The 25,478-nt window shown below is 37.6% G+C and overlaps 2 protein-coding genes and 1 pseudogene across 7 annotated transcripts in view; 2 read left to right on the top strand and 1 right to left on the bottom strand.

Moving 5' to 3' along the window:
• Positions 1-25,478, top strand: part of JKAMP (JNK1/MAPK8 associated membrane protein) — a 449,359-nt gene that overhangs the window by 403,717 nt on the left and 20,164 nt on the right. The window contains exons 2-4 of one of the 6 annotated variants that reach the window (XM_069092068.1): positions 13,709-13,768; positions 20,559-20,650; positions 24,212-24,366. In XM_069092068.1, the coding sequence (XP_068948169.1) occupies positions 13,765-13,768; positions 20,559-20,650; positions 24,212-24,366 (251 nt within the window). In that variant the 5' untranslated portion in view covers positions 13,709-13,764. The other 5 variants (XM_069092069.1, XR_011169041.1, XM_069092067.1 and 2 more) reach the window with 5 other exon arrangements.
• L3HYPDH (trans-L-3-hydroxyproline dehydratase) lies at positions 620-13,589 on the bottom strand. Its single transcript, XM_069091734.1, is given in 5 exon segments — positions 620-1,070; positions 4,795-4,932; positions 9,950-9,953; positions 12,785-13,067; positions 13,070-13,589. Coding segments are annotated over 5 exon segments (963 nt in total). The 5' UTR covers positions 13,482-13,589; the 3' UTR covers positions 620-944.
• On the top strand, positions 15,161-20,552 carry LOC138164117 (ribosomal protein eL22-like 1 pseudogene; annotated as a pseudogene).

The raw sequence follows: 25,478 nt of genomic DNA, 5'->3' as shown, positions 1-25,478 counted from the left end.
TTACTGTTGCCTCCAGATACAATGGAGTCCATTGGCAAGACATAGGTTAAGAAGACTGGCTATGGGCCCAGATGCAGTGGGAGACCTTGTTGCTTTTAAGTTAAGGTCGTTCCCAGGTTTCAGTTTGTTTGAGGTAACACCCATTCAGTAATTAAAGGCTAGGTAAGAATTGAGGCAATAATAATTAATAGGGATGGTCAGATATATGCATGCATGTAGCTATATAAAATGTATATAGAAACTTATACATAGGTATATATACATAGTAAGGATGGTCAGATATAAGCATATATTTACATATACATATATAATTTATTTTAATGTATATGTGTATGTAAATATGTATCTTATTTGAATTTGAGATCTTTGAGGGCAGGGGCCATGCGTCTTCCTTCCTTTATATATTGCACATAATAAACACTTAATTTTTGTTGCTGTAACTGTTAGATGTAGCTTAAGGACCTTGTGTAGCATCTTTTTGTTGTTGTTGTTAGAATTAAGCTATATTATTCAAAACGTATCTTTTATTCAAATAGCCCCTTTGACACAACATTGAAAAATAAGATGGTACCTTCAAAACCTATTACAAATCTATTTGAATTGGGTAATTTTTATTGCCATTTATGCTAAGTACCACCACAAAAGAAAAATTGTACTGCCATCTTTGGTCTTATTTTACTAGAATATTAAAGATGTTTCTAGCAAAATTGGTTCATATAATATTGTTACAAAATAAAATGTGAAATAAATTGCAAACCTTGAAGAGCTATATGTTACCCATTATTTGTTAATGTAATTTTATATCATCAAGGATTATGTGATTAGTTAGATAGGATGACAACATATATGTATTAAGATGACATACTTTTTTAAAGAACATAAGAACAATTGGCTCTTAGATAATGAGTGTTTTAAAAAGGGACAGTAAGAGGTCATGAGTAAGGTCATTTGACAAGAAATCCATTTTTCAGTGGGTCCTCTTCTTCAATTATAAAACTTGCTGTACCTGCGTAATAGGCTTGTTCTGATACTTCCACTATAACTGCTTTGAACTCACCGCATTTGGTTTCCTAAAAAGAGAAAAATGAAAGTAATTTCATATAAAAGTAATCTTTATATTTTTATTTTGTCTAAAAAACTTGCACCCTTAACACAAAAGTAAGAATGGTACTTTAATTAAAGATAGATTGTTTTGTTCAATCTACAATATTCCACTTCATAAAAAGAAAACAACTTTCTTCTTGTACCATATTGACCAAACTAAAACTTGGGCTAGCATCTCATCTGATAAATAAAAGAAATATAAGAAAAGTGTCTTTTTTTTCCTCATGTTAAGATACTTCCCTTTTTGTATATAGACATTCTGGTTGTTGAAAGGGGCAGCAAAAAGGACATTTATGTAAGGAAAACTGAATCAGCTTGAGAAGAAACACAGCATCTCAGATAAAATCTTGAGCAAAGACAGACTCTTCTGAAGACCTGAGAGAACTGCCCATCAGATAAATGGTCCAAGAAGTCCTATTTGAAGGTAGAGTAATACGTTGTGGTCTATCACTTAAATTTGCCTGTGACTGTTTTCAGAATTTTGAAGGCATAATCTATAAAATAAATAATCAGAGATTATAGGATGATTATAATAAGGGCTGTTAGGGTCATCGCAGAGGGAAAGGTTGGATTTTATGAGTTTCATTTTATAAGCCAGAGATAGGACACTCCTCAGGAAACACCCTGATATGAGAGGCATTAGAAGCTAGGGGAAGAAGAGATTTGAAGGAGTAGCAGATTATCAGAGAAAGACAGAAACAGGAGAGAACGCTGAGCTCAGGGAAAGTCAGGAACCGAGAAGGCAAGGAGAAAAGCTGTTTACAAAAGGTGGGTGGGATAGAAGAGTGAACACAAGCTGATAAAAGCTGAGAAGCAGATTTTTCTGGGAGCCAGTCCATTAATGAGAGGCATCGTTTGGCCAGAAGCTGAAATAACTGCATAAAGACAGGATTGTTCTCTAGCTCCATTTACATCCTGAGAAAAGGAAACATCTCAGTAATGAATTATCTTTAAACCTCTGCTTCTTTCTCTTTAACCAAAAAGTGCAGCAAAAGACAACACAGGTAACACCAAGAGAAGCTTTCCTTCTGTCAGGCTGTAGATGAGGAAACAGAAGCATAGAGATCACTTGTTCAAGGTCACATCTTGATAATGGCAGAACTGAAATGGTTATCCAAGCCTCCTGACACTATAATGCTTTAAACCCAGTCTCCAAACCATGAAGATGGAACAAGCCAAAAAACACCTCTTGACAGGTGATGAACTTAAAATGCAGAAAGTGATGTACATTTTCAGACATGGCCAATGTGAGAAATTTTTTTTTTGCTTTACCATGCAACTTTATTTTTCGTTTTTAACAACTTTTTTGCCAACCTGAGGTAGGTGCAGTAAATGTAACAGACTGATTTTTAAAAATGCTTATTAAAATATATATCATATTATTATAATATATTCATATATAATATATTTATTTATATATTATGTATTAAATATATATTATATTATTATAGGGCAGCCAAGTGGCATAGTGCTGGACCTGGAGTCAGGAAGACCAGAATTCAAATCTGGCCTCAGATACTCTCTAAGCTGTGTGATCCTGGGCAAGTTACTAAATCCTAGTTGCTTTCAATTCCTCATCAGTAAAGCTGGAGAAGGAAATGGCAAACTATTTCAGTATCTTTGCCAAGAAAATTCCAAATGGGGTCACAAAGAATCAGAAATGACTGAACAACAACAAAATTAAAAATAAAATAAGTTGTAAAACTGAAAAAAAAATTAAGATTATCCATTGGGGTATACAAAAAAAATTAGGACTTCCTCTTATTTATAGTTTTTAAAAAGGAAATAAATTAAGTTTTATTAATATTTAATCTATGACTAGATACTGGTTCCCTCCCTAGCACCTTATGTTAGATGGTCACATATCACATAATACATTCAAAGTATTATGAGGGAAGAATGGGAATTCTGCAATATTGAAGGGTTGATGGTCGTTCCTCACTCATGTCATTTTCCACATACTATAAAATATAGTGTTACTGTTTAAATGTGGACATTTAAATGAATTTGCAAATGAACTAGTCCTTATAAAATGGACAAATGACTAAAAGGTAAAAATAATGAGTTATAACAAGAAGTTGGCCAAAAAAATCCAAAACTATAAAAATTATCTGAGGTAGGGATTTATATCCCTTCATTAATGATGAACCTTATTCTGACTATGCTGTATCTTGAGAATCAGCTGGTGATGGTATGAAATCAATATGATTAGCAAGATAATAAAAAACTAAACTTTTGTTGTCCAAAATGATGGGCGTCACCTATAAATTTACTTCTCGTATTTCCATTTGAAAAAATAATTTCCACACTTGTTCAAAAATCTTAAAAAATCAGTTCAATGGATTTGCAACCTATTTGTTGGAAAATCTGAAAATGCAGCAACTTCAGATTCATTTGTAAAAAAGAGCTGACATCACGAAAGACAGAAATTTACTGAGTCAAATTTCAACAAAAACCTTTGCATAATTGGTGGGTAGGACTGAAAAATGAGTATAACAATTGAGTTACAGTCAATAGGCACTTCTTCTATTTGGATCTCTTTGTCTTTGTGAGATACCTTTTCAGATATGATTGCAATTAAAATTGAGGAGTAGAGTAAGCTGACCTTAAAATCAGACCTTTGAACCACTGTATCAAAAAATCTTAAACCAAGATGTTCAAACAAATAAAGCATATTCAATTAAAATACTTTCTATCTTGATATTTTAAATGAGAACAAAAAGATTTTTGTACTATTAATTTAAAATATAAGTTACTTTAAAATTTCATCCTTTATATTTCAATTTTTGCATGTGTTTTATAATGTACATAATGTTAATAGTACATTATATAATTTATAAATAAATATGCATATATTAGGGATATGTTCTCAATTTTTTTTCATTTATGCTACTGTGTGATCAAAAAACTTCTATACTGGACCCAGATGGCTCTGGAGGAGAAAGTGAAACTGGTGACCTTGCACAGCCCTACCTCACTCAAATCAAAGTCAACAGCAAGTCACATCATCACCTCCCTGATATTATGGTCCTCTTTGAGAACAAAGGACAAAGCACAACCTGTGAGCTGCCTGAATGGTGACCCAGCTGGGCAGTTCCAGTTGGGTAGCTCAGTTTGTCCTCTCCTCTCCCCTTACCTGAGGGTATTCTGCCCTCAAAGTGAGGACTTGAAAAGACCTTAAAAGGACATTAAAAGCTTAAAAGGGCCAAAGTCTCCCACTGCATCCTGGGCCATCTCCAGTCATCCTCATCCCTATCTGGTCACAGGACCCAGATGGCTCTGAAGGAGAAAGTGAACCTGCTGACCTTGTACAGCTCTATGTCACTCAAGTCCAAGTCAACTGCAAGTCATGTCATCACCTCTCTGATGTCATGATCCTCTTCCAGAACGAAGGATAAACCACAACCACAATATCTTACCTATAGGTTTTCTTCAGTTAGCTTTCCTACTACATGTGAAGGGAGAAAATTTACAAAAATTCTGTTAAACTTTTTGAGAACATATCTCTCATGTAAGGTGAAGCAATCCTGATAGGTACAAGAAACCTAACTGAACTGAAATCATAATAATCTTTCAGGACAATATTTTCCCAGAACTGCCTGAAGAAATTTATTTGACAGCCAACTCAAGTCTCTTCTTTTTGTGGTAATAAATCTGACAACAAAAAATTAGAATTATTTTTTTGATCACCTTCACTGGCTTCCCAGTAAACAGTGAGCCCATTGCACTACTTTTAAAGGTTCTGGTCTGGTTCAGTTGAATAAGTCCTTTGTGATACTGTAAGGCAATTCATGCTGTCACTCCAGAACCAGTGGGACTCTGGTCGACCTGTTTTGGAATAAACAAAAATGAGATACTTCACAAATGTAATCTTCACACCCATTTATCCTATATTATGCTTCATCTATTTTAGAATGTTTTAATTTTTATAATTCAAAATCAGGTTTTTGGTATGATAGGATCCTAAAAGCAATCTGGAACATTCTTGGCAAATAGCAGTAAATTATCTTTTCACAGCTGTGCCACAGGGCACAGCTTACCTTTTGTATAGTAAACCCTTTTTGCTTATCTCAAGAACTGAGAAAAGAACATAGTCTACAATTGTACAACATAGTTTTCATAAATTTCTAAATAAATTTACTTCTGTATTTCATTTCAGAGACTATTATCCCTTCAACTGAAGTCACTAAAATGTAAAAATTTGAACAAAGTCCCTGTAGCCTACATTTCCTTAAGACTAACTCCCATGTGTCTTGTGATGATTACAAAAGAAAAGAAAACAAATGACCTCCCCATCCCCAACACTTGAGCATACATTTCCTACAGCACCTTATTCTTATACTTCCTGAGGAAAACTGTTCATCACCTTTGTCACATCCTTTCACCCAGCCCTACTGTCCTGGTCCATTTTCCTCCCCCTAGCTTTGCCCTCTTGGTTTGCCATTTCAATGTTTCATTAGTTTTTATCCAATTTAGGTATCTTTGGTTTCTGCCCTTCTGTTTTTTGTAACCTGTTGATACTTGTCCCTGTATAATTTGTACCATGCAACTTCCCTGCTCTTACTCCACGGATGTTATGAAATACCGGAGAAAGATATCACAAAATTGAGCTGATGCTGCCCACTAAATTTATTATACCTGATTCAACTAGTTCTTTGCTCCTTTACTATGTTTCCCTTCTAACCCAAATCTCTCCCTCTCTCATTCCCCACAGTGATTGTTCCAAACCTTTTCTCTTCTAGCTCTCAATTTCACCTTCTTCTTACCACATCTAAAGCAGATGACCTAGATTCCTATGTGCTTCACAGAGAAGCCTGGGGTATCCAATGTGACTTTCCTCAGGCATCTTCCATTCTTCGAAGTTTCTTAGCATCATCACCCTCTCTTTCACTCCTCACAGAAAAGGTATACCTACTCTTCACTAAAGTTAGTATTTCTTTAATCTCCTTGATGCCATTTCCTTGGGCCTCCTTCATACAACTTCAAATTCTAAAAAATCCTCATCACCTTATAGGATCCAAATACCATCCTGCCTCTCCCTTAAAGCGCATTATAAATACTACCTGTAATCATAATCATCATCATCATCATCATCATCACCATCGTCATCATCATCACATAACAGGGATAAAAAGACTAAAAAACAGTCCTTGGCCTTGGAGAAATTTATATTTTTTGAAGAGAAAGAACATGAATGCGAATAAACAAATATTAAATATAGATAAAACAAATATAGATAAGTTATATATTTGTATACAATTGATATAAAACAAATATAGATAAGCAACATACTTGTATATAATTTATGTAATATAGATAAAATAAAAATAGATATAAATTCTTGAGCAGGCAATGGGGGTAGGGGTGGAGTGGGACTAGCAATTGGGGTAATCAAGGTAGGCTTCTCATAGGAAGTGATGCTTAATTTGAGCCTCGAAGGAAGTTAGGGATTCTACAAGGTAAAAATGAGATAGGAAAACATTCTGGACTTGGGAGACATTCTGTGAAAAGGTACATAGGTAGGAGATGGAATGTCAATTATGGACAGCAACAATAGAATAGTTTGACTGGAATATAGAATGTGTAAGAGGTAGTCATGTGCAATAAATCTGGAAAAGTAGTTTGAAATCAGATTACGAAGACTTTTTTTAAAGACCTCCATATAAAATATTTCATAACAATGACAAATGGGAGCTGTTGGTACTTCCAGTGTAGGGAAGAGAGATTGTCTGACTTGGGCTTTAAGAACCTGGGAGATGTCTTGAGGTTGGATTCTAAATGGAGAGAAATCAGAGGCCAAGGAAACTTATTGCAATAATCTGGTTAAGAGATGATGAGGGTCTTAATTAGGGTAGAAGATGAATGAGTGGAGAGAAAAGAGCAGATGAGAGAGATGTTGTGCAGGTGGAATCAATAGTACTTACATTATGTTTTTAACAAAACATAAATCCCATCTCTCATCTAGTTCCTGATAGCTAATATCAATAGGCAGAAATAATCTTTCTTAGGAACAAAAAAGAATAATTGTATATCGCACATTATAATATGTGACTCAGAATTAAGGTAACATTATTAACAGAAGATGGCTTGAATTTGTATAGTGCTTCTTACTTTCCAAAATGCTTTCATATCAATGATCTCAATTTATAAAAGGCATGACAGTTATTATTAGCCCGATTTTACAGATGTGTAACCTGTAGCACAAAAAAATTAAGAGTAGCCAGGCAAGAGGCCGGCTAGGTGGTGCAGTGGATAGAGCACTAGGCCTGGAGTAAGGAAGATTCCTCTTCATGAGTTCAAATCTGGCTAGCTGTATGACCCTGGGTAAGTCACTTAACCCTGTGTGCCTTCTTTTCTTTTCTTTTTGCTGGAGGGAATGTAGGGCAATCGGGGTTAAGTGACTTGCCCAAGGTCACAAGGTCACTAGTTAAGTGTCTGAGGCCAGATTTGAACTCAGGTCCTCCTGACTCCAGGGTCGGTGCTCTATTCACTGTGCCACCCAGATGCCTGTCTTATTTTCTTTATCTGGTAAAATGCACTGGAGAAGGAAATGGCAAACTACTCCAGTATCTTTGCCAAGAAAACCCCAAACGGGGTCGTGAAATGGACGACTAAGAAAACGACTCAACAACAACAAAAGGCATGGCTAGTTAATGACACAACTAGTCCTGAACGTGACTTCCTGAACAGTTAGGTCAGTGTATTTTCCTCTGTAGCTACTTCCTAATGTAGATGGTAGGTTATATGTGTAAAAGCTTTTTGTGCGTCTGCAAACACACAGATGTTAGGTGTTGGCTCTTCACTAAAAACATCATTTCCATCTGTTAATACAGTTCCATATAGAAATGCAAACTCTTCACTATCTGGATGGTGAATTTTAACCCGGGAAAAAGCAAATAAAAGATTTTACTGATATGTGAAATGTAGTGAAATGGCTTTTTATTCAAATGGATCTTTACAAAATAATATACATGTAGGTGTTCAAAGAAATCCCTTTTCATTTTATTGAGTGCCTACTATGCACAAGATATGTGTCTACTATGCCAGGCATGTGAAATTGTGTACCCTAATCATGAGAGAAAGGGTTATTTGGTTATCTGGTAAGTTCAAAACAATCTTGTTATTCCATTTTTTTTTGGACTGGTCCTGTTATTTCATTGATATGGGGAACCTATAATAGAGAAGGGACTAAAGGAAGGGAGAAGGATTTAAATAGAGTTTATTACATATCAGGTACTACACTAATCATTTTTTTACAATTATTATCTCATTTGATCCTCACAAGAACCCTGCAAAGAAAGTGCTATTATTATCCCCATTTTACAATTGAGGAAGCTTCCTCTACAAAAACTGAGGAAATTTCCTCTACAGATCTTTATGCAATTTAAAGTCTAGGTCTTTGACAGTTACCTGGAGCATTCAGAGGTTAAGTGAGTTACCCAAGATCATTCTAAGGAGAGGGGGAAGAGAAAAATCATTTTTTCAGTGCTTACAAGTGTCAGGCACTGCGCTAAGCGCTTTACAAATATTATTTCATTTGATCCTCACAACAACCCTAGGAGGTAGATGTTATTATTATCCTCATTTCATAGTTGACAAGACTGAGGCAGATAGAGGTTAAGTGACTTGACCAGGGTCATACAGTTAGTTTAAAGTCTGAGACTGAATTTGAATTTGGGTCTTCCTGACTCCTGGCTTAGCACTCTAACCACTTTGCCACTTCTAATTGCCAATATGAGTAAGAAACAGAACTTGAACCCATATCTTTTTATTCTGAGTCTAGCACTCTATCTACTATGACATACTGCCTTTAATTCCAAATAATAACAGTTACAGTATTTGATCTTTTGAAATAGTTCTGGTGTAATTTCGTACTCTTTAAATACTATATTTCAAGAGGAAATGATTAGAAATGTTAAAAATAAAATAATGTATTATCAGTTGTATAAGTATAGATAATTGAACTACTATATTAGCCTTTTACAAGCTATCCTTTAATCTAAAAAATTAATAAGATGCTCATAAAACAAAGCAAAGAAAAATGTATTATATTTATAGATTCTAACTCAAAGTTAGGCTCTTAATGTACAATAGCAAATTTCTACTGGTGGTGAAGGATAAAATCTTTTAGTCTATTAATAAAGAATATGGTGTTAAATTTGACTTTTTTATTTATTGCTGATCAGACTACCAAAATTGTTTATATAAACCAACACCTGAATTGATAAGTTGCTATAGGGCAGCTAGGTGGTACAGTGGATGGAGGGTAGGTCCTGAAGTCATGAAGACTCATCTTCATGAATTCAATTCTGGCTTCAGTCACTTACAAGATGTGTGATTCTGGGCAAGTCACTTAATCCTCTTTGCCTCAGTTCCTCATTTATAAAATAAGCTGAAGAAGGAAATGGAAAACCACTCCACTATCTTTGCCAAGAAAATCCCAAATGGGGTCATGAATAGTTGAACATTACTGAATAACAACAATATTATAATATACACTATTACCTGTACTAGAAAATGTCACTAGATTACAGAATACATTTAACTACATTTACATTAAATGATTTTTAATTTCTGTTCTGAGTGACTAGAGGGAGAAAAGCACGTATATAGTGCTATATAAAAAATCTTTAATTTCAGATTTAGTGGGATTCAATTTCATTGTCTGGCTAGGTTGTCAAGGAGTCACATGTACTGTACATGAACAAGTATTGAAGAAAGGTCACTAATAACTTGAAGTCACATGTACTGTAAATGAACAAGTGTTGAAGAAAGCTTACAAATAACTTGAAGAGACATATTCAACAAACAGAATGAAATCATATTTATATTCATTCTTTCTTACCATCCTTTACAAGGAATTTTAAATATTTTCATTACAATGATCTTTAGGATGATAAACTATTAGGATTTTCATTTGTGTATTTAAGTGTTTTTTTAGGAAGTCCAATAATGAACTTCTCCATATTTAACAAGGCTGGTCCTTGGATGACAGATGTATAGGTGACTACTGTTCCCATGTTCTGCCTTTCCATTTTTGGTAAGACTTGCCAGAAGTTAAGTTTCAGTATCTTAGCCTTCAAAAACCCAGAGTCACCTTTGTGCCATGATGAATGAGGAATCAAAGAGTAGGAATTTAGCACAGTTGCATCACCAGGCTAGCCACCGGGTCACAAATTTTTTGGCCACAGTAACAACTTACAAAGACCATCTGTTAAAGCATGAAGGGGTTGTGATCTGTGAGTGGAAGGAATACCCATACTGAAAAAATCATGGATCTTTGAAGGTCTGAAGGAAGCTACCAAGGTACATGCTATCTACCTGTGTTTTAACTGCTTCTATCATATAGATAGATAAAACAATCCTTAGCCATTCCCAACTGATGGGCACCCCCTTGGTTTCCAATAGAACTCATACCTTCTAACTCCTAATCTAATATCAGAATGTTGATGTTCAAAGGGTGCTCAGGACCCCAAAATGCCAACACACCAGGTCCTGCCCAAATGAATTCGGCCCAACGCTTCTTTCAGGCAAAGATAAAAGTTTATTAAAGACCCACAATATTGGGTAGACTTTTAAGGAATCTGAGCTAGATAGAATCTGAGCACCTTCATGGAGGCAACATGGACTTTATATACCGAAAGACTGTGGAAAGGATCTAGGGGTGGCCAAGTAGTCTGGGGTGATGGGAGAAGGGGTCCAGGGAGTATCTTGAGGAGAGTGGTTAGTAGGCTGGGATGCCAAGAGGTCAGGTGGCAAGAACCAAGAGAATGGGATCAATAGGATTAACGGTGGCAAGTAGCCCAAGGCAATCTGGAGGTAAGGGAGATTTAAACATATGATAATGAAAGGCTTCGCTGCCTGAGATCAAGTGGGAAGGTTCACGGGGATTCCCAGAGCCTGTACCCCATTAAGAAGACTCCAGCACTGCTTTCCTCACAATTCCCTGCTACTTTTTAGGTATCAGATTACCTCCTACCTTCTGCTCCTTGAGTGGAAATATCAGCCAGATGACTCACGGTCTTTCTATTTGTAATGTCTGAATTCTCAGTTTTTTTTACAGAAAATTCTCCAAAATAACATCCATAGAGAATGTAACCATTATTTACCCATTTTTTTCTAATAGGTATCCTCTGTTCTACTTAGGTTGGTCTCACTCTTCCCCAGAATATATTATGTAGCTCATTTCCAACTTTGCCCTGCAACAAAGATGCAGTGTTCTGCACTTCTGATCCCTCCTTAGGGAATCCTTGTAAATCCTGCAGGGTCCAGCTCTAGTCCCATTTCCTTTATGAAGTCTTCTCAACCCACTCAAGGTTACATCGACTTCTCCCTTTCAGAACTTCTACAATGCTAAATGTCCCACTTAGTCACATATCATTTTTCTTATAATTATTCAAATGTGCATGTTTTTTTCCTCCAAGAACTATTCCCTTCACTTTGTTTCTCTAGACATGTCCTGGGAGACTTTTTCCCCCACTTGGGGCCTTATTTCAACTGTTGTAAAACCCACAGGTGCTGTTGTACATTATCCAGGCTCGAATTTCTCTACATTTTCCTCCCTCCCAATTGGGATGGATTATTTGTTGGACATTGGAGGGGTTATTCTTGTTATAGTTGCTGTTACTGTTATCTCATTTTTTGATGAAGTTCAGTTAGGAATGGTCCTGGGACAAGTCACTATACTGTTACTATCATTTAGCGTTCTGTAAACTATTGCTGAGGTTCTTATAACCTTTTTTATGTCAACATACCACATCACCTTGGCAGACTGGTGAAGCTCATGCACCCCTTCTCAGAATGTTTTTTAAATACATAAAATAAAATACAGAGGATTATAAAGGAAATCAATTATATCAGATCAGTTCAGTGGATGGAGCATTAAGCTTGGAATCAGGAAGACTCCTCTAATCCTGAGCTCAAATGTGGTCTCAGACTCTTACTAGCTGTGTGAACCTGGGTAAGTCACTTAACCCTCAGTTCCTCATCTGTAAAATAAGCAGAGAAGACCCACTCCAGTATCTCTGTCAAGAAAACTGAATATAGGGTCATTGGCAATTAAAACAACTCAACAAAGTAGAGCAGTAGATAGACCACTTGGGCCTGGAATCAGCCAATCTCAGACACCTCCTAGCTGTGTAACCCTAGGCAAGTCACTTAGCCCCTTTGCCTCAGTGTACCTATCTGTAAAATGGGCGGGAGGTAGTATTAATAGCACCTGTCTCCCAGGATTGTCAAGAGCATCAGAGGTAAAGCACCTGGCACATAATAGTTGCCCTGTAAATGTTGTTATTGTTGACATGTCAAGCCCTGTTGCCCAGGGTCAGTGTTTGAAGTCACATTTGAAAGCAGGAAGATGAGTATTTTGACTTTAGGCAAGGCACTCTATCCACTTTGCCACTTAAGCTGCTGCACACACACACACACACACACACAATGTATATAGGTTAACCATGATTATTATTGAATATATTATACCGAAATTGGTCAAAACATGCATTTAAAAACCCATCAAATTCATGGACCCCATGTTCAAGAACACTTTTCGCGGTGCTGACTCGTCTCATATCAACGCTATCACTCTGTAGTCTCCCTAAGCATGCAGGGAATACTTCCAGGCAGGTTTTGGATCATTTATACATTATTAAGTTATAATTACTCTGTCATATGTAACAATTACATTTCATTAATTTCTCGTGACCCTGGGCTAGTTGTGATGCGCGTTGTATACGTTTTAATAAAAATAAGGATTTTAATCGGCGACAGGGAGCTCGTTAGTAGGGTTACTCGGCTCTTATCCACCCCAGGCACGGGGCCCCAAAGGGCGCTAGCCCGGCGGTCGGGGTTACCCGTGGCCAGGGCAAAGGCCGGCACGCTGTGGAAGCTGCGGCCACCCTCGCATTCCCTGAAGGCGGTGACCAGACCGCAGGGGCAGTGCAGGCGGGCCTGGGCCTCGAGGACGGCGGTAGCAGCCTGTAGTCGCCAACAAAGCGTCCCGGGGCCAGCACGCCGTGGCCGCACGCGGAGCTGTGGCCCTCGTTGTGCAGTAACAGGCCTCCCACGGGCGCGTCAGACAGGTCGCGGAGCACCAACAGTGCCCCGTTCACGTCCCGGTGCCCGCGCGGCTCGTGCATCAGGCGCCGCCGCAGCTGGTCTGGGTGCTCCGGCTCCCCTCCCGTGTGCATGTCCACGACCGACAGCGCCGGGGTGCCCGAGGAGTGAGGAGGCGGCTGAGGAATGTCCCACGGAAGTTCCATAGGGAGAGGCCGTCGACATAGCGAGTCCTGGAACTGAGCCAGCGGAGCAGTGTTGGGGGAGGCGTGGCTTCGGAAGCAACGGCTGCCAGTATTGGTCGAGAAAGGCGAGGGGCGGGGCATTAGCCCAGCGTCGCCAGAGTTACCAGGAGGAGGAGCCCTGGGAGCTCCTATGTTCCGGATGTGACGATGCGGGGGGGTGTGGCCCTTCCGCAGATCCTGGTCTGGATTCCGAAAGGCCAATGGGTGAGTGTCCCGGAACTGGTTGCCCATAGGCAGGGGGCGGGCCTTTAGTCAAGCGGTAGCCCCGATTACCAAGTCTTGGAACTCCTGCGGCCCGGATGTAATCATCCTGGGTAATGTAATCAGCCTTTCGGCTGGTCCTGGTTCTCAGTCCGAAAGGCCAATGGGTGAGTGGTCGTCGTTCCCGGTGTAGGCTTTCGCTTATCCTCCAATTTACTCTTCCCTGGGGGCCCCTGGGGGCGGGGTGACAGGACTCGGGTCCGGTCCCTCCCGCGGGGCCTTTCCCTCCCCCCACTCGCAGCTTCTTCCCGAAACCCCGGCCTGTACAGCCTCCGCGATGCAGGGATTTCCGGGGACTCCGCGGGGGGGTGTTGTCGGAGCGACTTCGTAGAAGAGGAAGCAGGTGAAGCTGAACCCGACTCAGGAAGGAATAAACTCATTTATTAGAACAGTTCTTTTGTGTATGTGTTGGGAGTAGAGAACGTTGATTACAAAATGAAAATGCTGAATCTAGTAAATATTATCAGTAATATTTACGTAGCGCTTTAACGTTTAAAGAGTGTGGAGGTAGAGTGAGTTCAAAATTTAAAACGCTATTAATAATGTTTATGTAAACTACGATTTGCATGGGGTGGCCGAATGATCTCAAAATTTTAAATGCTGAGTTTAATACGTTTATTATTTATATAGCGCTTTAAGGTTTGCAAAGGTTTGGGGAAGTTATTTCACAATTTAAAATTTTGAGTAGTAACTATTAATGATATTTATATAAGTGTCTGTAGTTTGCAAATATTCAGGGAAGTGATTTCGCGATTTAATTTTTTTTTTAATTTTCCTGCTCATCTCTTAAATTCTACGATTCACTTAAATATTCAGTATGTATAAATATGTATTTACTCAGTACCATGGGTAAATCCCTGAGTTGGCTACCGGAGAGGTTGAGTGAAGAGTGAGTGAAACTGAATGGACTCATCATCCTCAAGAGACTTTGCCAAATTAAATCATTTCCAGGATTATCTCTGACTTTATATTAAAGAGGATCAGTACACATTTATTAGGTACCTATTCTGAGCAAAGCATTGTGATTCTGACAATTAAAAATCAATCTAATGAATTTTTATTAAGCACTTAATATGCACTTGAGACCTGGGGTATGGCTGGGCTGTATGGTATGTGGAGGAAAGTAATATGTAAGAAAACTGGAAAGTTAGAAAGGGGCATAGTTATGAAGAACTTCAAATGACAGTGATGTCTGTTTTTTATCTTAGAGGTAATGGGGAGCCTGTAGGGTAGGAGGAGGGACATACCCTTTGCTTTAGGAAAATTATTTTGGCAATTGTGTGAAGATTGTATTACATTGAAACAGGGAGATCGGTTAGGAAGCTATTGAAATAGTAGGGAGAGGTAATGAGGACCTGAGCTAGGGTGGTGACTGTGTGAGTAGAGAGAAAGGGTTACTTGACACATGTGGTGGAGGAAGAAATGATAAAGATGAGGTCAAAAACCAAATGGCAGGAGGTTTAGAAGAATGAGAATTGTCTTTCCACATTTGATGTCTAAGATGGGCCTGCAAAAACAAAAAAAGAAGAGGATTAGAAGAAAGGGGGTGGAGAGAAGGAATAGAAAAGAGAAGGGTGCAAGGAGGAGGAGAAAAGACTAAGAAATCAGCTTTGAAGTTTAACCTTGATCTTAACCATCCAGTAGAGGATGGAATCTTTGTAGAAATTTTCAACAGTTCTTGAAGCCTGGAAAACTAGAAAGTGTTATTTATATTGAACTTTTCAAAAAATAAGATCACAATCGTGTCTGAGAAATAGTTCTCCAGACAGCGCTTAAAATACCTTACCAAGAAATACCTTAAGAACAGTCTTCAGGAATGGTGTCATGTGGTTACATAAAACAAGGAGACTTCCAAAATTTCATTATTTCCAAATTAGTCAAGAGGAGGAAGGATCTGAATCTGAGGATTAGGTAGAACCCTTTCAGTGGGGTTTTACATTAAAAAAAATTCAAAACAATGAAGTATTTTGTGAATACACAAATTTACTGGTGAATAAAACTTGCAACATTTTTTTAAAAAGCAGAAGCAATCAATCAGATTTTTTTTTTCAAGGAGTTTAGCCAAGAAGGGGAGGAGAGAAATGGGAAGATATTTAGCAGGGATGGAAGCATATAGTGACGATTTTTTTAAAAAATTTATTTTAAAGGATGGGGGAGATTTGGGTATTTGTAGGTATCAGGGATGCAGCCATTCAATAGGAAAAGATTGAAGATTAAGGAGAAGGGAGGTGATAGTGGGGGCAGTCTGGTGAAGAACATGGGAGGGGTAGGGATCAGAGAGTATGTCTTTGACAAGGAAAAAGACCAGGTCTTCATCAGAGGCTGGATTGAAGGAGGAGAGGGATGTGAGATAAGGAGAAAGAGAAGAACTTTAGGCAGACAACCTGTTTTTCCAGTGAAGTATGAAACAAGGACCTCAACCAAGAGAGTCAGGGGAGGGAATGCCATGGGGGGCTTGTGGAAAGAAGATAATATTTTGAACAGCCATAACAGTGAATTGAGGTTGAGAATTAAAGAAAGATTGCCTTGTTTCAGTGAGGACTCATTTGAGTTTAGATCACATAAATTTGAAGTGGACTCTTCTCAGCATGGTTTTATGACTTTCTTCAATTCTGTTTGGCAGGTAAGTAAGATTGGAGTAGGAACTGGAGTAGCATAGGTTTGGTGAGGTGTGATAGGCAAGAGGAAAGAACGAGAATTCTATAGTGTAGAGTAGAACTAGTTCACTAAGGGGTCACAGTTGAGAAGAGAGAGCCAGAACAGGATTGATGTTTTCAGAAAGTACTGAGGGGTGAATGGATTGGAAGTTAAGAAAAGGATGAAAAAAAGGGTTAGAAGTAGTAAAGTGTAGGGATAGTTTTACACTTATAAAGGATTATTATTGGATAAAGGAATATCAGAATTATTAAATATGACAGGATACTTGTGGATGTTGACACATAGCTTGACTGAGAGGGAGTGGAAGAATTGGTTATATGAATTGAATAGATTGAGAATCTGTAAAGTCAGGATATTTAATATACACATTGAAGTCCCCTATTATAAGAGCAGGAGTTGGGATGGTAAAAGAGACCTAAGCCAGACACAGAACTGATTAAAAAGGGAGGAAGAATGTTCTAGTCTTTAATGGCCAATGTGATACATATTGGGTGAAAAATTTGTATAGAATGAACCTCAGAGGAGTTGAGGTTGTTGAGTGTTGATGGTTAAGGGAATATCTGAACTGGGCAATGGGAAGTAAAGAAAACCACTGGGATCAGATTAGGGGTAGAGGGAGGTGAAAAAAAAGTGCTACCAGTACTACAAAGGATGGTCAGGGATGTAGTGTTGTCTGGAAGGAACCAGGTCTCAGTGAATTCCAGACACAGAAGGGGTGTGAGAAAGGAGGAGGTCTAAAATGAGGGTAAGGGCTTGGTTTTTGTTTGTTTGAGATTATCAAGATTTATTCAAATCAACGTGTTAATTATTTTTAAATTCTTTTCATTTAAAATTTTAAGTTTCCAATTCTCTCCTTCCCCATTCCTCCTGAGAAGGCAAGCAATATCATATCAATTATACATGTGAAATCAAGCAAAACATTTTCATATTAGCCATATTTTTTAAAAGCAAGAAAAATAAAGTGAGAAAATTATATACATCAATTCTCAGGTGGTGGATAGCATTTTGTCATCATGAGTCCTTTGTAATTGTCTTGGATCATTGTATGGGTCAGAGTAGACAAGTCTTTCATAGTTGATCATTATCACAACATTGCAGTTATTGTGCGCAGTGATGTCCGGATTCTTCTCACTTCACTTTGCATCAGTTCATATAGGTCTTGCCATGTTTTTCTGAAACCCTCCTGCCCCCTTGTCATTTCTTATGACATAGTAGTACTTAATTACAATCATATGCCACAACTTGTTCAGCCATTCCACAATTGATGAGCATCCCATCAATTTCCAATTCTTTGCCACCATGAAAAGAGCTGCTATCAATATTTTTGCATGTATAGATCCTTTTCCCTTTTCTTTGATCTCTTTGGGATACAGACTTAGTAGTGGTAGTGTCTTTTAGTGTCAATTAGTCTTTTGGGCATAGTTCCAAATTGTTCTCCAGAATGATTGCTCTAGTTTACTACTCCACCAGCAGTTCATTAGTGTGCCTGTTTTTCCATATCCTCTCCACAATTTGTCATTTCTGAAAGGTGTTAGGTAGTAATTCAGAATTGTTTTAATTTGCCTTTCTCTCATCAACTGATTTAGAGCATTTTTTTATGACTGTAGATAGCTTTGATTTTTTTTCTTCTGAAAACTTCCTGTTTATATCCTTTGACCATTTATCAATTGGGGAATGGCTTTTTAAAAAAATATCAACTTGACCCAGTTCTATACTCCACATATATTTGAGAGATAAAGCCTTTATCTGAGAAACTTGCTGTAAATTTTTTTTTATACTATTTCACTGTCAGTGGTACCTTTTTAGCAAAACGTAGTTTCAATGATCGTTTCTTTTAATTAGGTTTGTTTTTGAGATCATGATTACTAGTCCTGTGTCTTTTACTTCAGCTGAAGCATATTAAGTTTTAAGTATCTTTTTTAAACAATATATTTTTGAATTCTGGATTCCATTCTTCTATCCGCTTTTAAATTTTTATTTTTATTTTACAGATGAGCTCATCCCATTCACATTCATAGTTATAATTACTGTGTTATTTCCCCCTGTCCTATTTTCTTCTGTTTCTTCCATCCTCAGAAGTCTTTTCTGCTTCTAACCACTGCATTCCTTAATCTGCCCTTCCTTTTGTCATTCCACCCCTCTTTGCCCCCCTCCTTAAATTTAGAGTATGTTTGTTCAATATGATATGAATTGGGATTTCCATAGGGCACAGTGGTAGGGGTTGGCAAATCACGAGTGAGACATTGCGTAGTCTGAGAGTGGGGAGTGGGATATTAGGATTAAGGTGGATAGGAATGAATGGACAACTGGGATTGCTTTTAGCACTCAGAGTTCAGTGTTTCTGAGATGGTTAGAGTAAGAGGGGATTTGACTGAGTTATCTTGGGGAATGAGTTCAAGCAGAATTTCTGTGAATGGAGAGAGGTCAACTGATGAAGGCAGGTGATTACAAAATTTAAGCCCCAAATTTAGGGCAGGTAGAATGTTGTTGTGTCTTGGGGGACCTATGGGAATTTATCCTTATGACTGGCACTAGCAGGCCAGGCCAGGTTGTGACAAAGGAACCTCTGGAAATTTAGTAAAGAAACAGAAGAGGGTGTGGCCTAGGAGACACCCAGAAATTGAGTAAAATTAAACAGGAACCAACTTGGTATGTGCTACTTTTTAGTTTCTCCAGCTCTCAATTAAGAAAGATACTGTTATCTTTAGTCTTTGAGTAAAGAAGGATATTTCAGGAGACCTAGAGCATGGGTTTGAATTTATGAAAAATTTGTCATTTAACGTTAAAGAATATTTAAATAATTGTCAATTCTTTTCACTTTAATCCTATGCACATTTAAAATAGTTATTTTTAACAAGTTCTACATTGGAATTTTATTTTCTAATGTTGCTCTTCTGATTGCATCATCTAAGCAAAAATCTCTTTTTGAAGGGGGTCTTAAACATTTTCAACAATTCTTTTATATACTGATGTTAACAAATTAAAATCTTTTTCAGTTTAAATTTTTTCCAATTCACTTTAACAAGCATTTATGAAAGGCCTGCTCTGTGAAAGGCATTGTATTGTAGATAGCATGGATGGAAAACAACAAATGTCTGCCTTTGAGGAGCTTTGATGAGGCAAATCATACAAATAACCAAAAAGCAAGTTATAAAATGACTAAGTATGCAGGAGAGTTTAAATTTTTTCCCTCAAAGATTTAAGGAGGGGAGGAATCACAGCTTACTGGGGAAATCGGGGAAACAGTCATTGTAGGTGAAGTTCTTTAAAAAAATTTCCACCCATATGCCGTACAACCCAAGCATTAGAGCCAAGTTCTAATGGCATGCTTTGAAGGATTTTAGGAGGCATATATGCATTGTTTTTAATTTTTTGAAAGCCTTGAGAGGGCTATATGTATATATTGATATGAAGAGATAGAGCAAAACTCTATAGAGTTGTTAACAGCTTGGTGATAGAGTGGATAGAGTGCTCAGCCTGGAGTCAGGAAGACCTGAGTTCAGTTGCAGACTTAAACACTTAATAGCTGTCATTTAGCTGTTTGCCTCTGCTTTCTCATCTATAAAATGGAGATAACAATAGCATATGTCTCACTGGGTTGTTGTGAGGATCAAAGGAGATAATAACTGAAAGGCACTTAGCACAGTTCCTGGTATAGGTGTTATATCAATGTTAGCCATTAGTCTGCTTCTCTTCTCCTGGGAATTGCTATACCTAAAAGCTAAGTGTGTGTTTATGGTGGAGGCACCAATTATTTGGAGATCTACCAGTAAGTATGCACTGTGACCAGATCATGATATTTTCCTATTGTGTTTAAGGCAGTAGAACCAGTGCCATGTGGTAGGGAATCAAGCTTGAGAGAGACAAAGGGAGAAGTACCATGTCCATTATTAAGTGCTTAATATTTATGTATCTCAATTATCTGTTACAAAAAGCCATATTCAGACAGGAATTATATTCTTGTCTAGAACTTTGAAATTGCATAGAAATAAGATTGAAAATTACATATCATGGTCCTTATGGTCTCTGACTGTAAATGTTATTAATAGGTAACATTTATATAGCACTTTAAGATCTGCCTTCTCTGTGCTTGTACAGCTTGCTTCCAGCTAAAGGAAATCGTGATATAGTGAGGTGACATTGAAATATTATTTTAATGTTTGTGCAGAAATGTTTCCACTGTTATTTCATTAGTATGTTCAATAATATGTTACTATTTTGGTGTTTGTTTTTAAAAAGCTATTGATATTCAACCAGCATGCCTTGGACTTTATTGTGGGAAGACACTGATATATAAAAATGATTCAACTGAGATATATGGAGAATGCGGGGTAAGCTTTATCTTTATTTAGTGCTTCGTTGGCCGGTTTTTGATCTTCATTGCTTTTTAGAATCTTATCTTTGTTTTTGTTTTGTTTTATTTCTTTTTAAAAAATTTTTTTCATTTTTCAAATTCTTTATTAACTTCTCATTTACATTATTCATTTCTGCCAGATTTTGAGTTACAAATTTTCTCCCTGTTTTTCCCCTTACCCACCTCCCCAAAGAGCAGTCCCACAGGATATCCCCTCCTCCAATCTGCTCTCTCCCATATGTTCTCCAATTACCCCTTTCGACTTTTCCAGTAGGGCATGGTAGATCTCTATGCCCCACTGCCTGTATATCTTATTTCCCAATTACATGTAAGATAGTATTAATATATATATATATATTTTAAAAAAAAATATATATATATATATATTTAAACATTTGATTTTAAAACTTTGAATTCCAGATTCATTCCCTTCCTCCCTTGTCATCTACCCTTACTGGGAAGATAAGCAGTTCAGTATAGGTTGTACATGTGTAGCTAATGCAAAACAATAACATAGTAGATATATTTTAAAAGACTGACTGTATTTCCCTCCCTCCTATCCCACCTCCCACTTGTTCTATTCTCTACTTTGATCCCATCCCTTTTCAAAAGTGGGTGCTTCCAACTTCCCTCCCCCCCCCGCCTGCCCTCCCTTCCATCATCCCCCCTCTCATCCCCTTCCCCCCTACTCTCCTGTAGGGTGAGATATCCTATTTAGTGTGTATTTCATTCTCTCCCCAAGCCAAATTCAATGGGAATAAGATTGACCCATTCCCTTTTGCCTTCCTATTCTTCCCCTCCATTGTAACCATTTCCCCTTGCCTCTTCTATATGAGATAGTTTACCCCATTCTCTTTCTCCCCACCTCCTCTCATTATATTCCTCGCTCACCTCTTAATTTCACCTTTTAAGTATCATCCCTTCCTGTTAAATTGGTCCTGTGCCCTCTATCTATGTATACCTGTAAACATATATACACACATTCACATATGTATCCATATGCCCATATACCCTCATATATATATATTTCTATTCCCTTCAACTCTTTTCATACTGAGAAAAGTTTCATCAGTTACAATTATCGTTTTCCATGTAGGAATGTTAATAGTTCAACTTTGATAAGTTCCTTATGATTCCTTTTCCCTGTTTACCTTCTCATGCTTCTCTTGCTTCTTGTATCTGAATGTCAACTTTTCTATTCAACTCTGGTTTTTTCATCAAAAATTCTTGAAAGTCCTCTATTCCAGTGAATGACCATATTTTCCCCTGAAACATGATACTCAGTTTTGCTGGGTAGGTCACTCTTGGTTTTAATCCCAGCTCCTTTGCCCTCTGGAATATCATATTCCAAGCCCTTTGATCCCTCAGTGTAGAAGCTGCCAGATCCTGGGTTATCCTGATTGTGTTTCCACAATATTCAAATTGTTTCTTCCTGGCTGCTTGTAATATTCTCTCCTTGATCTGGAAATTTCAGAACCTTACGAGTTTTCTTTTTGGGATCTTTTTCAGGAGGTGATCGGTGAATTCTTTCAACCTCTGTTTTGCCCTCAGATTCTAAAACATCAGGGCAATTTTCTTTGAGAGCTTCCTGGAGGATGATTTCTAGATTCTTACTTTGATCATGGCTTTCAGTTAGTCCAATAATTTTTAAATTATCTCTCCTGGATCTATTTTCCAGGTCAGTGGTTTTTCCCATGAGATATTTCACATTGCCTTCTAAGTCTTCCATTTGTTTGGATCTGTTTAACAGCATTTTGATTTCTCATAAAGTCATTAGCTTCCATTTGCTCTAGTATCTAATTCTACAGCAACGATTCTCCTCATTGAGTTTTGAGATTCTTTTTCCATCTGGCAAATTTGTCTTTTTAAGGCATTCTTCTCCTCATTGTCTTTTTGAGTCTCCTTTGCCATTTCAGTTAGTCTGTTTTTTAAGGTGTTATTTTCCTCAGTCAGGCTGTTGACTCTCATTTCATAATTTTCTTGCATCGTTCTCATTTGTCTTCCCAATTTTTCCTCCACTTCTCTTATCTGATTCTTATGGTCCTCTATGGCCTGTAACCAGCTCGTATTTTCCTTGGAAGCTTTTGGTGCAGTAGTTCTGACTTCACTGTCTTCCTCCTGTTCCATACTTTGCTCCTTTTTGTCCCCAAAGTAGGAGTCTAATGTTGGAGTCTTCTGTTTGTTTTGCTTCCTTTGTCTGGTCATGTTGCCCCTCAGTCACTTGACCCCTGGGCTTTTTGCCACAGTAGGTCTCTGCCACCAGACAGGGGAGCTTTCATCCCAAATGCTGGGGTTTTCTCAGCTGCTGGAGGTATTAGTTGGGTGCCCTCTCAGAGGCCTCCACATGGTCTGGCAAGCTGGACACACACCCCAGGCCTTCCATCCTAGACTGCAATCCAGATCCAAGCAGGTTAAAGCAAGAGCGATTACCCCTCAGACTGGTCGCTTGGTCCCCCTACACTCTGCAGGCCAGAAGCTGAAGCTGCCACGTGGTGCTGGCTGGCTGTGCAGGCTTCTCAGCAGCTTCTTGCCCCAGGGGCAGAAGCTACACTCGCCCATTGACTGGGTCCCAAAGTCTAGACTGCACGGACCTCTCACTTTGTCCTTTGCATCTGTGTGTTGATAATTCTGGAAATGGCAACAGCTGCTGTTGATCTGGAGTCCCTAAGGCAGGTGGCTGATCAGGCCTGCCCTGGGGCTTAAACCTCAGGCTCAAGGGGCCTGGGCTTGGCTCCCAGAGTACTGCGCTGGCCAATTCCTGCCGGCCTGCGGGGCTGTCCTCAGCAGGAGGTTAGCTTCTCTGTGTCATTTGGTGGGTTCTGCAGCTCCAAAGTTTGTTCAGAGTCCCCTTTTTACATTGATTAGGGAAGGTGGAAGCCGGAGCTGCTCGGAGGTCCTGCTTCTACTCTGCCCTAGAATCTTTTCAAAAGTAAAATTTTATTCTTCTGTTTTTCATAAAAGTTTCCTCAATTTATTAGAAGTTCATTAGCATAAAAATCCATGTTTTATTATATTATCTGCAGAATAGTGCATTTCTTCCTGCAAAGTTATGTTTACTAAGTACATATTAAATCATCTTTTATAGTCATTTCCAACTTTTCATTTAATTAAAAACATTATTAAATATTAATTAAATTATTAATTAATTTTTAATTTAATTAATGAAAATTAAATTATTAATTAAAAATATTAAAACATTCCATTTTTATTATTTGCTATAGCATATTGTATGTAGTAGGTTAGCATTCTACCTGTGGAATTATTTTCAAATTTATTTAATGCTTTCCATTGTCAACTACTTTAGCACATGGAGTCCATTCATTATAAATATTTAATAATATAGTTATGATAAATCTTATGCAAGTTCCATGAAGGGAACACATTTGTGCTTTAAGAATGTCTTTTTTTAATTTCTGAAGTCTGTAGGTAAAAGACTCTTTGGACTGAAATAGAGGCTCTTATTAAGTAATTGTTTTTATGCTTTTAGTTAATATTCCCAAAGTAATTCTGTAAATAAGAAAGCTTTTCTATTTTTCAGGTGTGTCCAAGAGGACAGAGAACAAATACTCAGAAATATTGTCAGCCATGTACGGAATCCCCAGAACTTTATGACTGGCTCTACCTTGGCTTTATGGCTCTGCTTCCTCTTGTCCTCCATTGGTTCTTCATTGAGTGGTATTCAGGCAAAAAGAGGTTAGCTAGCCTTGCTTACCAGTGAAAATTGTCTGTATGGGGAAAGGTCTTCCACGACAGGGATTCTTATCCTGGGATCTGTGACCTTGCTTTAAAAAAAATGTTGATAACTGTATATTAATATAATTTATTTCCTTGGTAATCCTACACATTTTACGCATTTAAAGACATTATTTTGAGGAGAGCCATAGATTTCACCATATTGCCCAAGGGTCCATGACACAAAAAAGGTTAAGAATTCCTGTTCTAGAAATATCTTGTAGTTTAAATATCCTCATTTATTTACATTCAGATTATAAGTACTGATATAGTTGAATAGTTATTGATAGTCATCCAGAGCCTGATTTATTTTAATTAATAAGGTAAATGTTCTTTCTTTTATTTTGAGGTTATTAAAGAAGATGATTTTGTAATACTATGTAGTATCTAATTATAGTACAGAACTTGCTTTGACTTAATGTTTATAATTACAGGATTGACAAATATTTTAATTTAGCAGAATGATAAGACTTATAGTAGAATGATAAGACTATCTTATGTCTTATGTAATTAACATTTGTTTACAATAATACAGATGTGACCAGATTTAAGAAAGTTGATAGAAAAGCACAAATAGAGAGTGATTATTTGCATCAGAAAATGAATGTTTCATTTCCAAAATTAGCACGTGAGCTCCTTGAGGTCAGGGTCTATTTAATTTTCTGTTTGTATACCTAGCACTTAGTACAGTGCTTTGCTTAAGAGTTAGCACTTAACTCTTTATTCATTCAAAATAATTCATAGCAGCTTCTTAGCAACTCTTAAAAATGGTTTTGACTTAATGCAGGGAAGGAGGTTGGTGGAATGATGAACTTAAAGATAAATTGTAATAATACCTCTATAAATAATGACATTTCCTTATCTGATATAGAGGCTTAGGGATCCATTCCAGGACTTATATTAAGGGTTCTTAATGGCATGCAATTTATATAGAAAATGGTAGATAATCAGAGATAATGTTTTTACCTTCTCCATTTCACATTTTGGAGATATTTAACAGCTGTTAGAATAACTTAGACTGAAGCTGTTCTAATTTCATGCAGTATCTTCCCTCCATTCTAATTTAGTCTTGA

Source organism: Petaurus breviceps, unplaced genomic scaffold (genome assembly GCF_028583685.1).
Source record: "Petaurus breviceps papuanus isolate PSGF00001 unplaced genomic scaffold, PetGlider_PUasm1.0 189, whole genome shotgun sequence".
Taxonomy (NCBI): Eukaryota; Metazoa; Chordata; class Mammalia; order Diprotodontia; family Petauridae; genus Petaurus; species Petaurus breviceps.
This window is presented reverse-complemented; position numbering and strand designations above follow the sequence as displayed.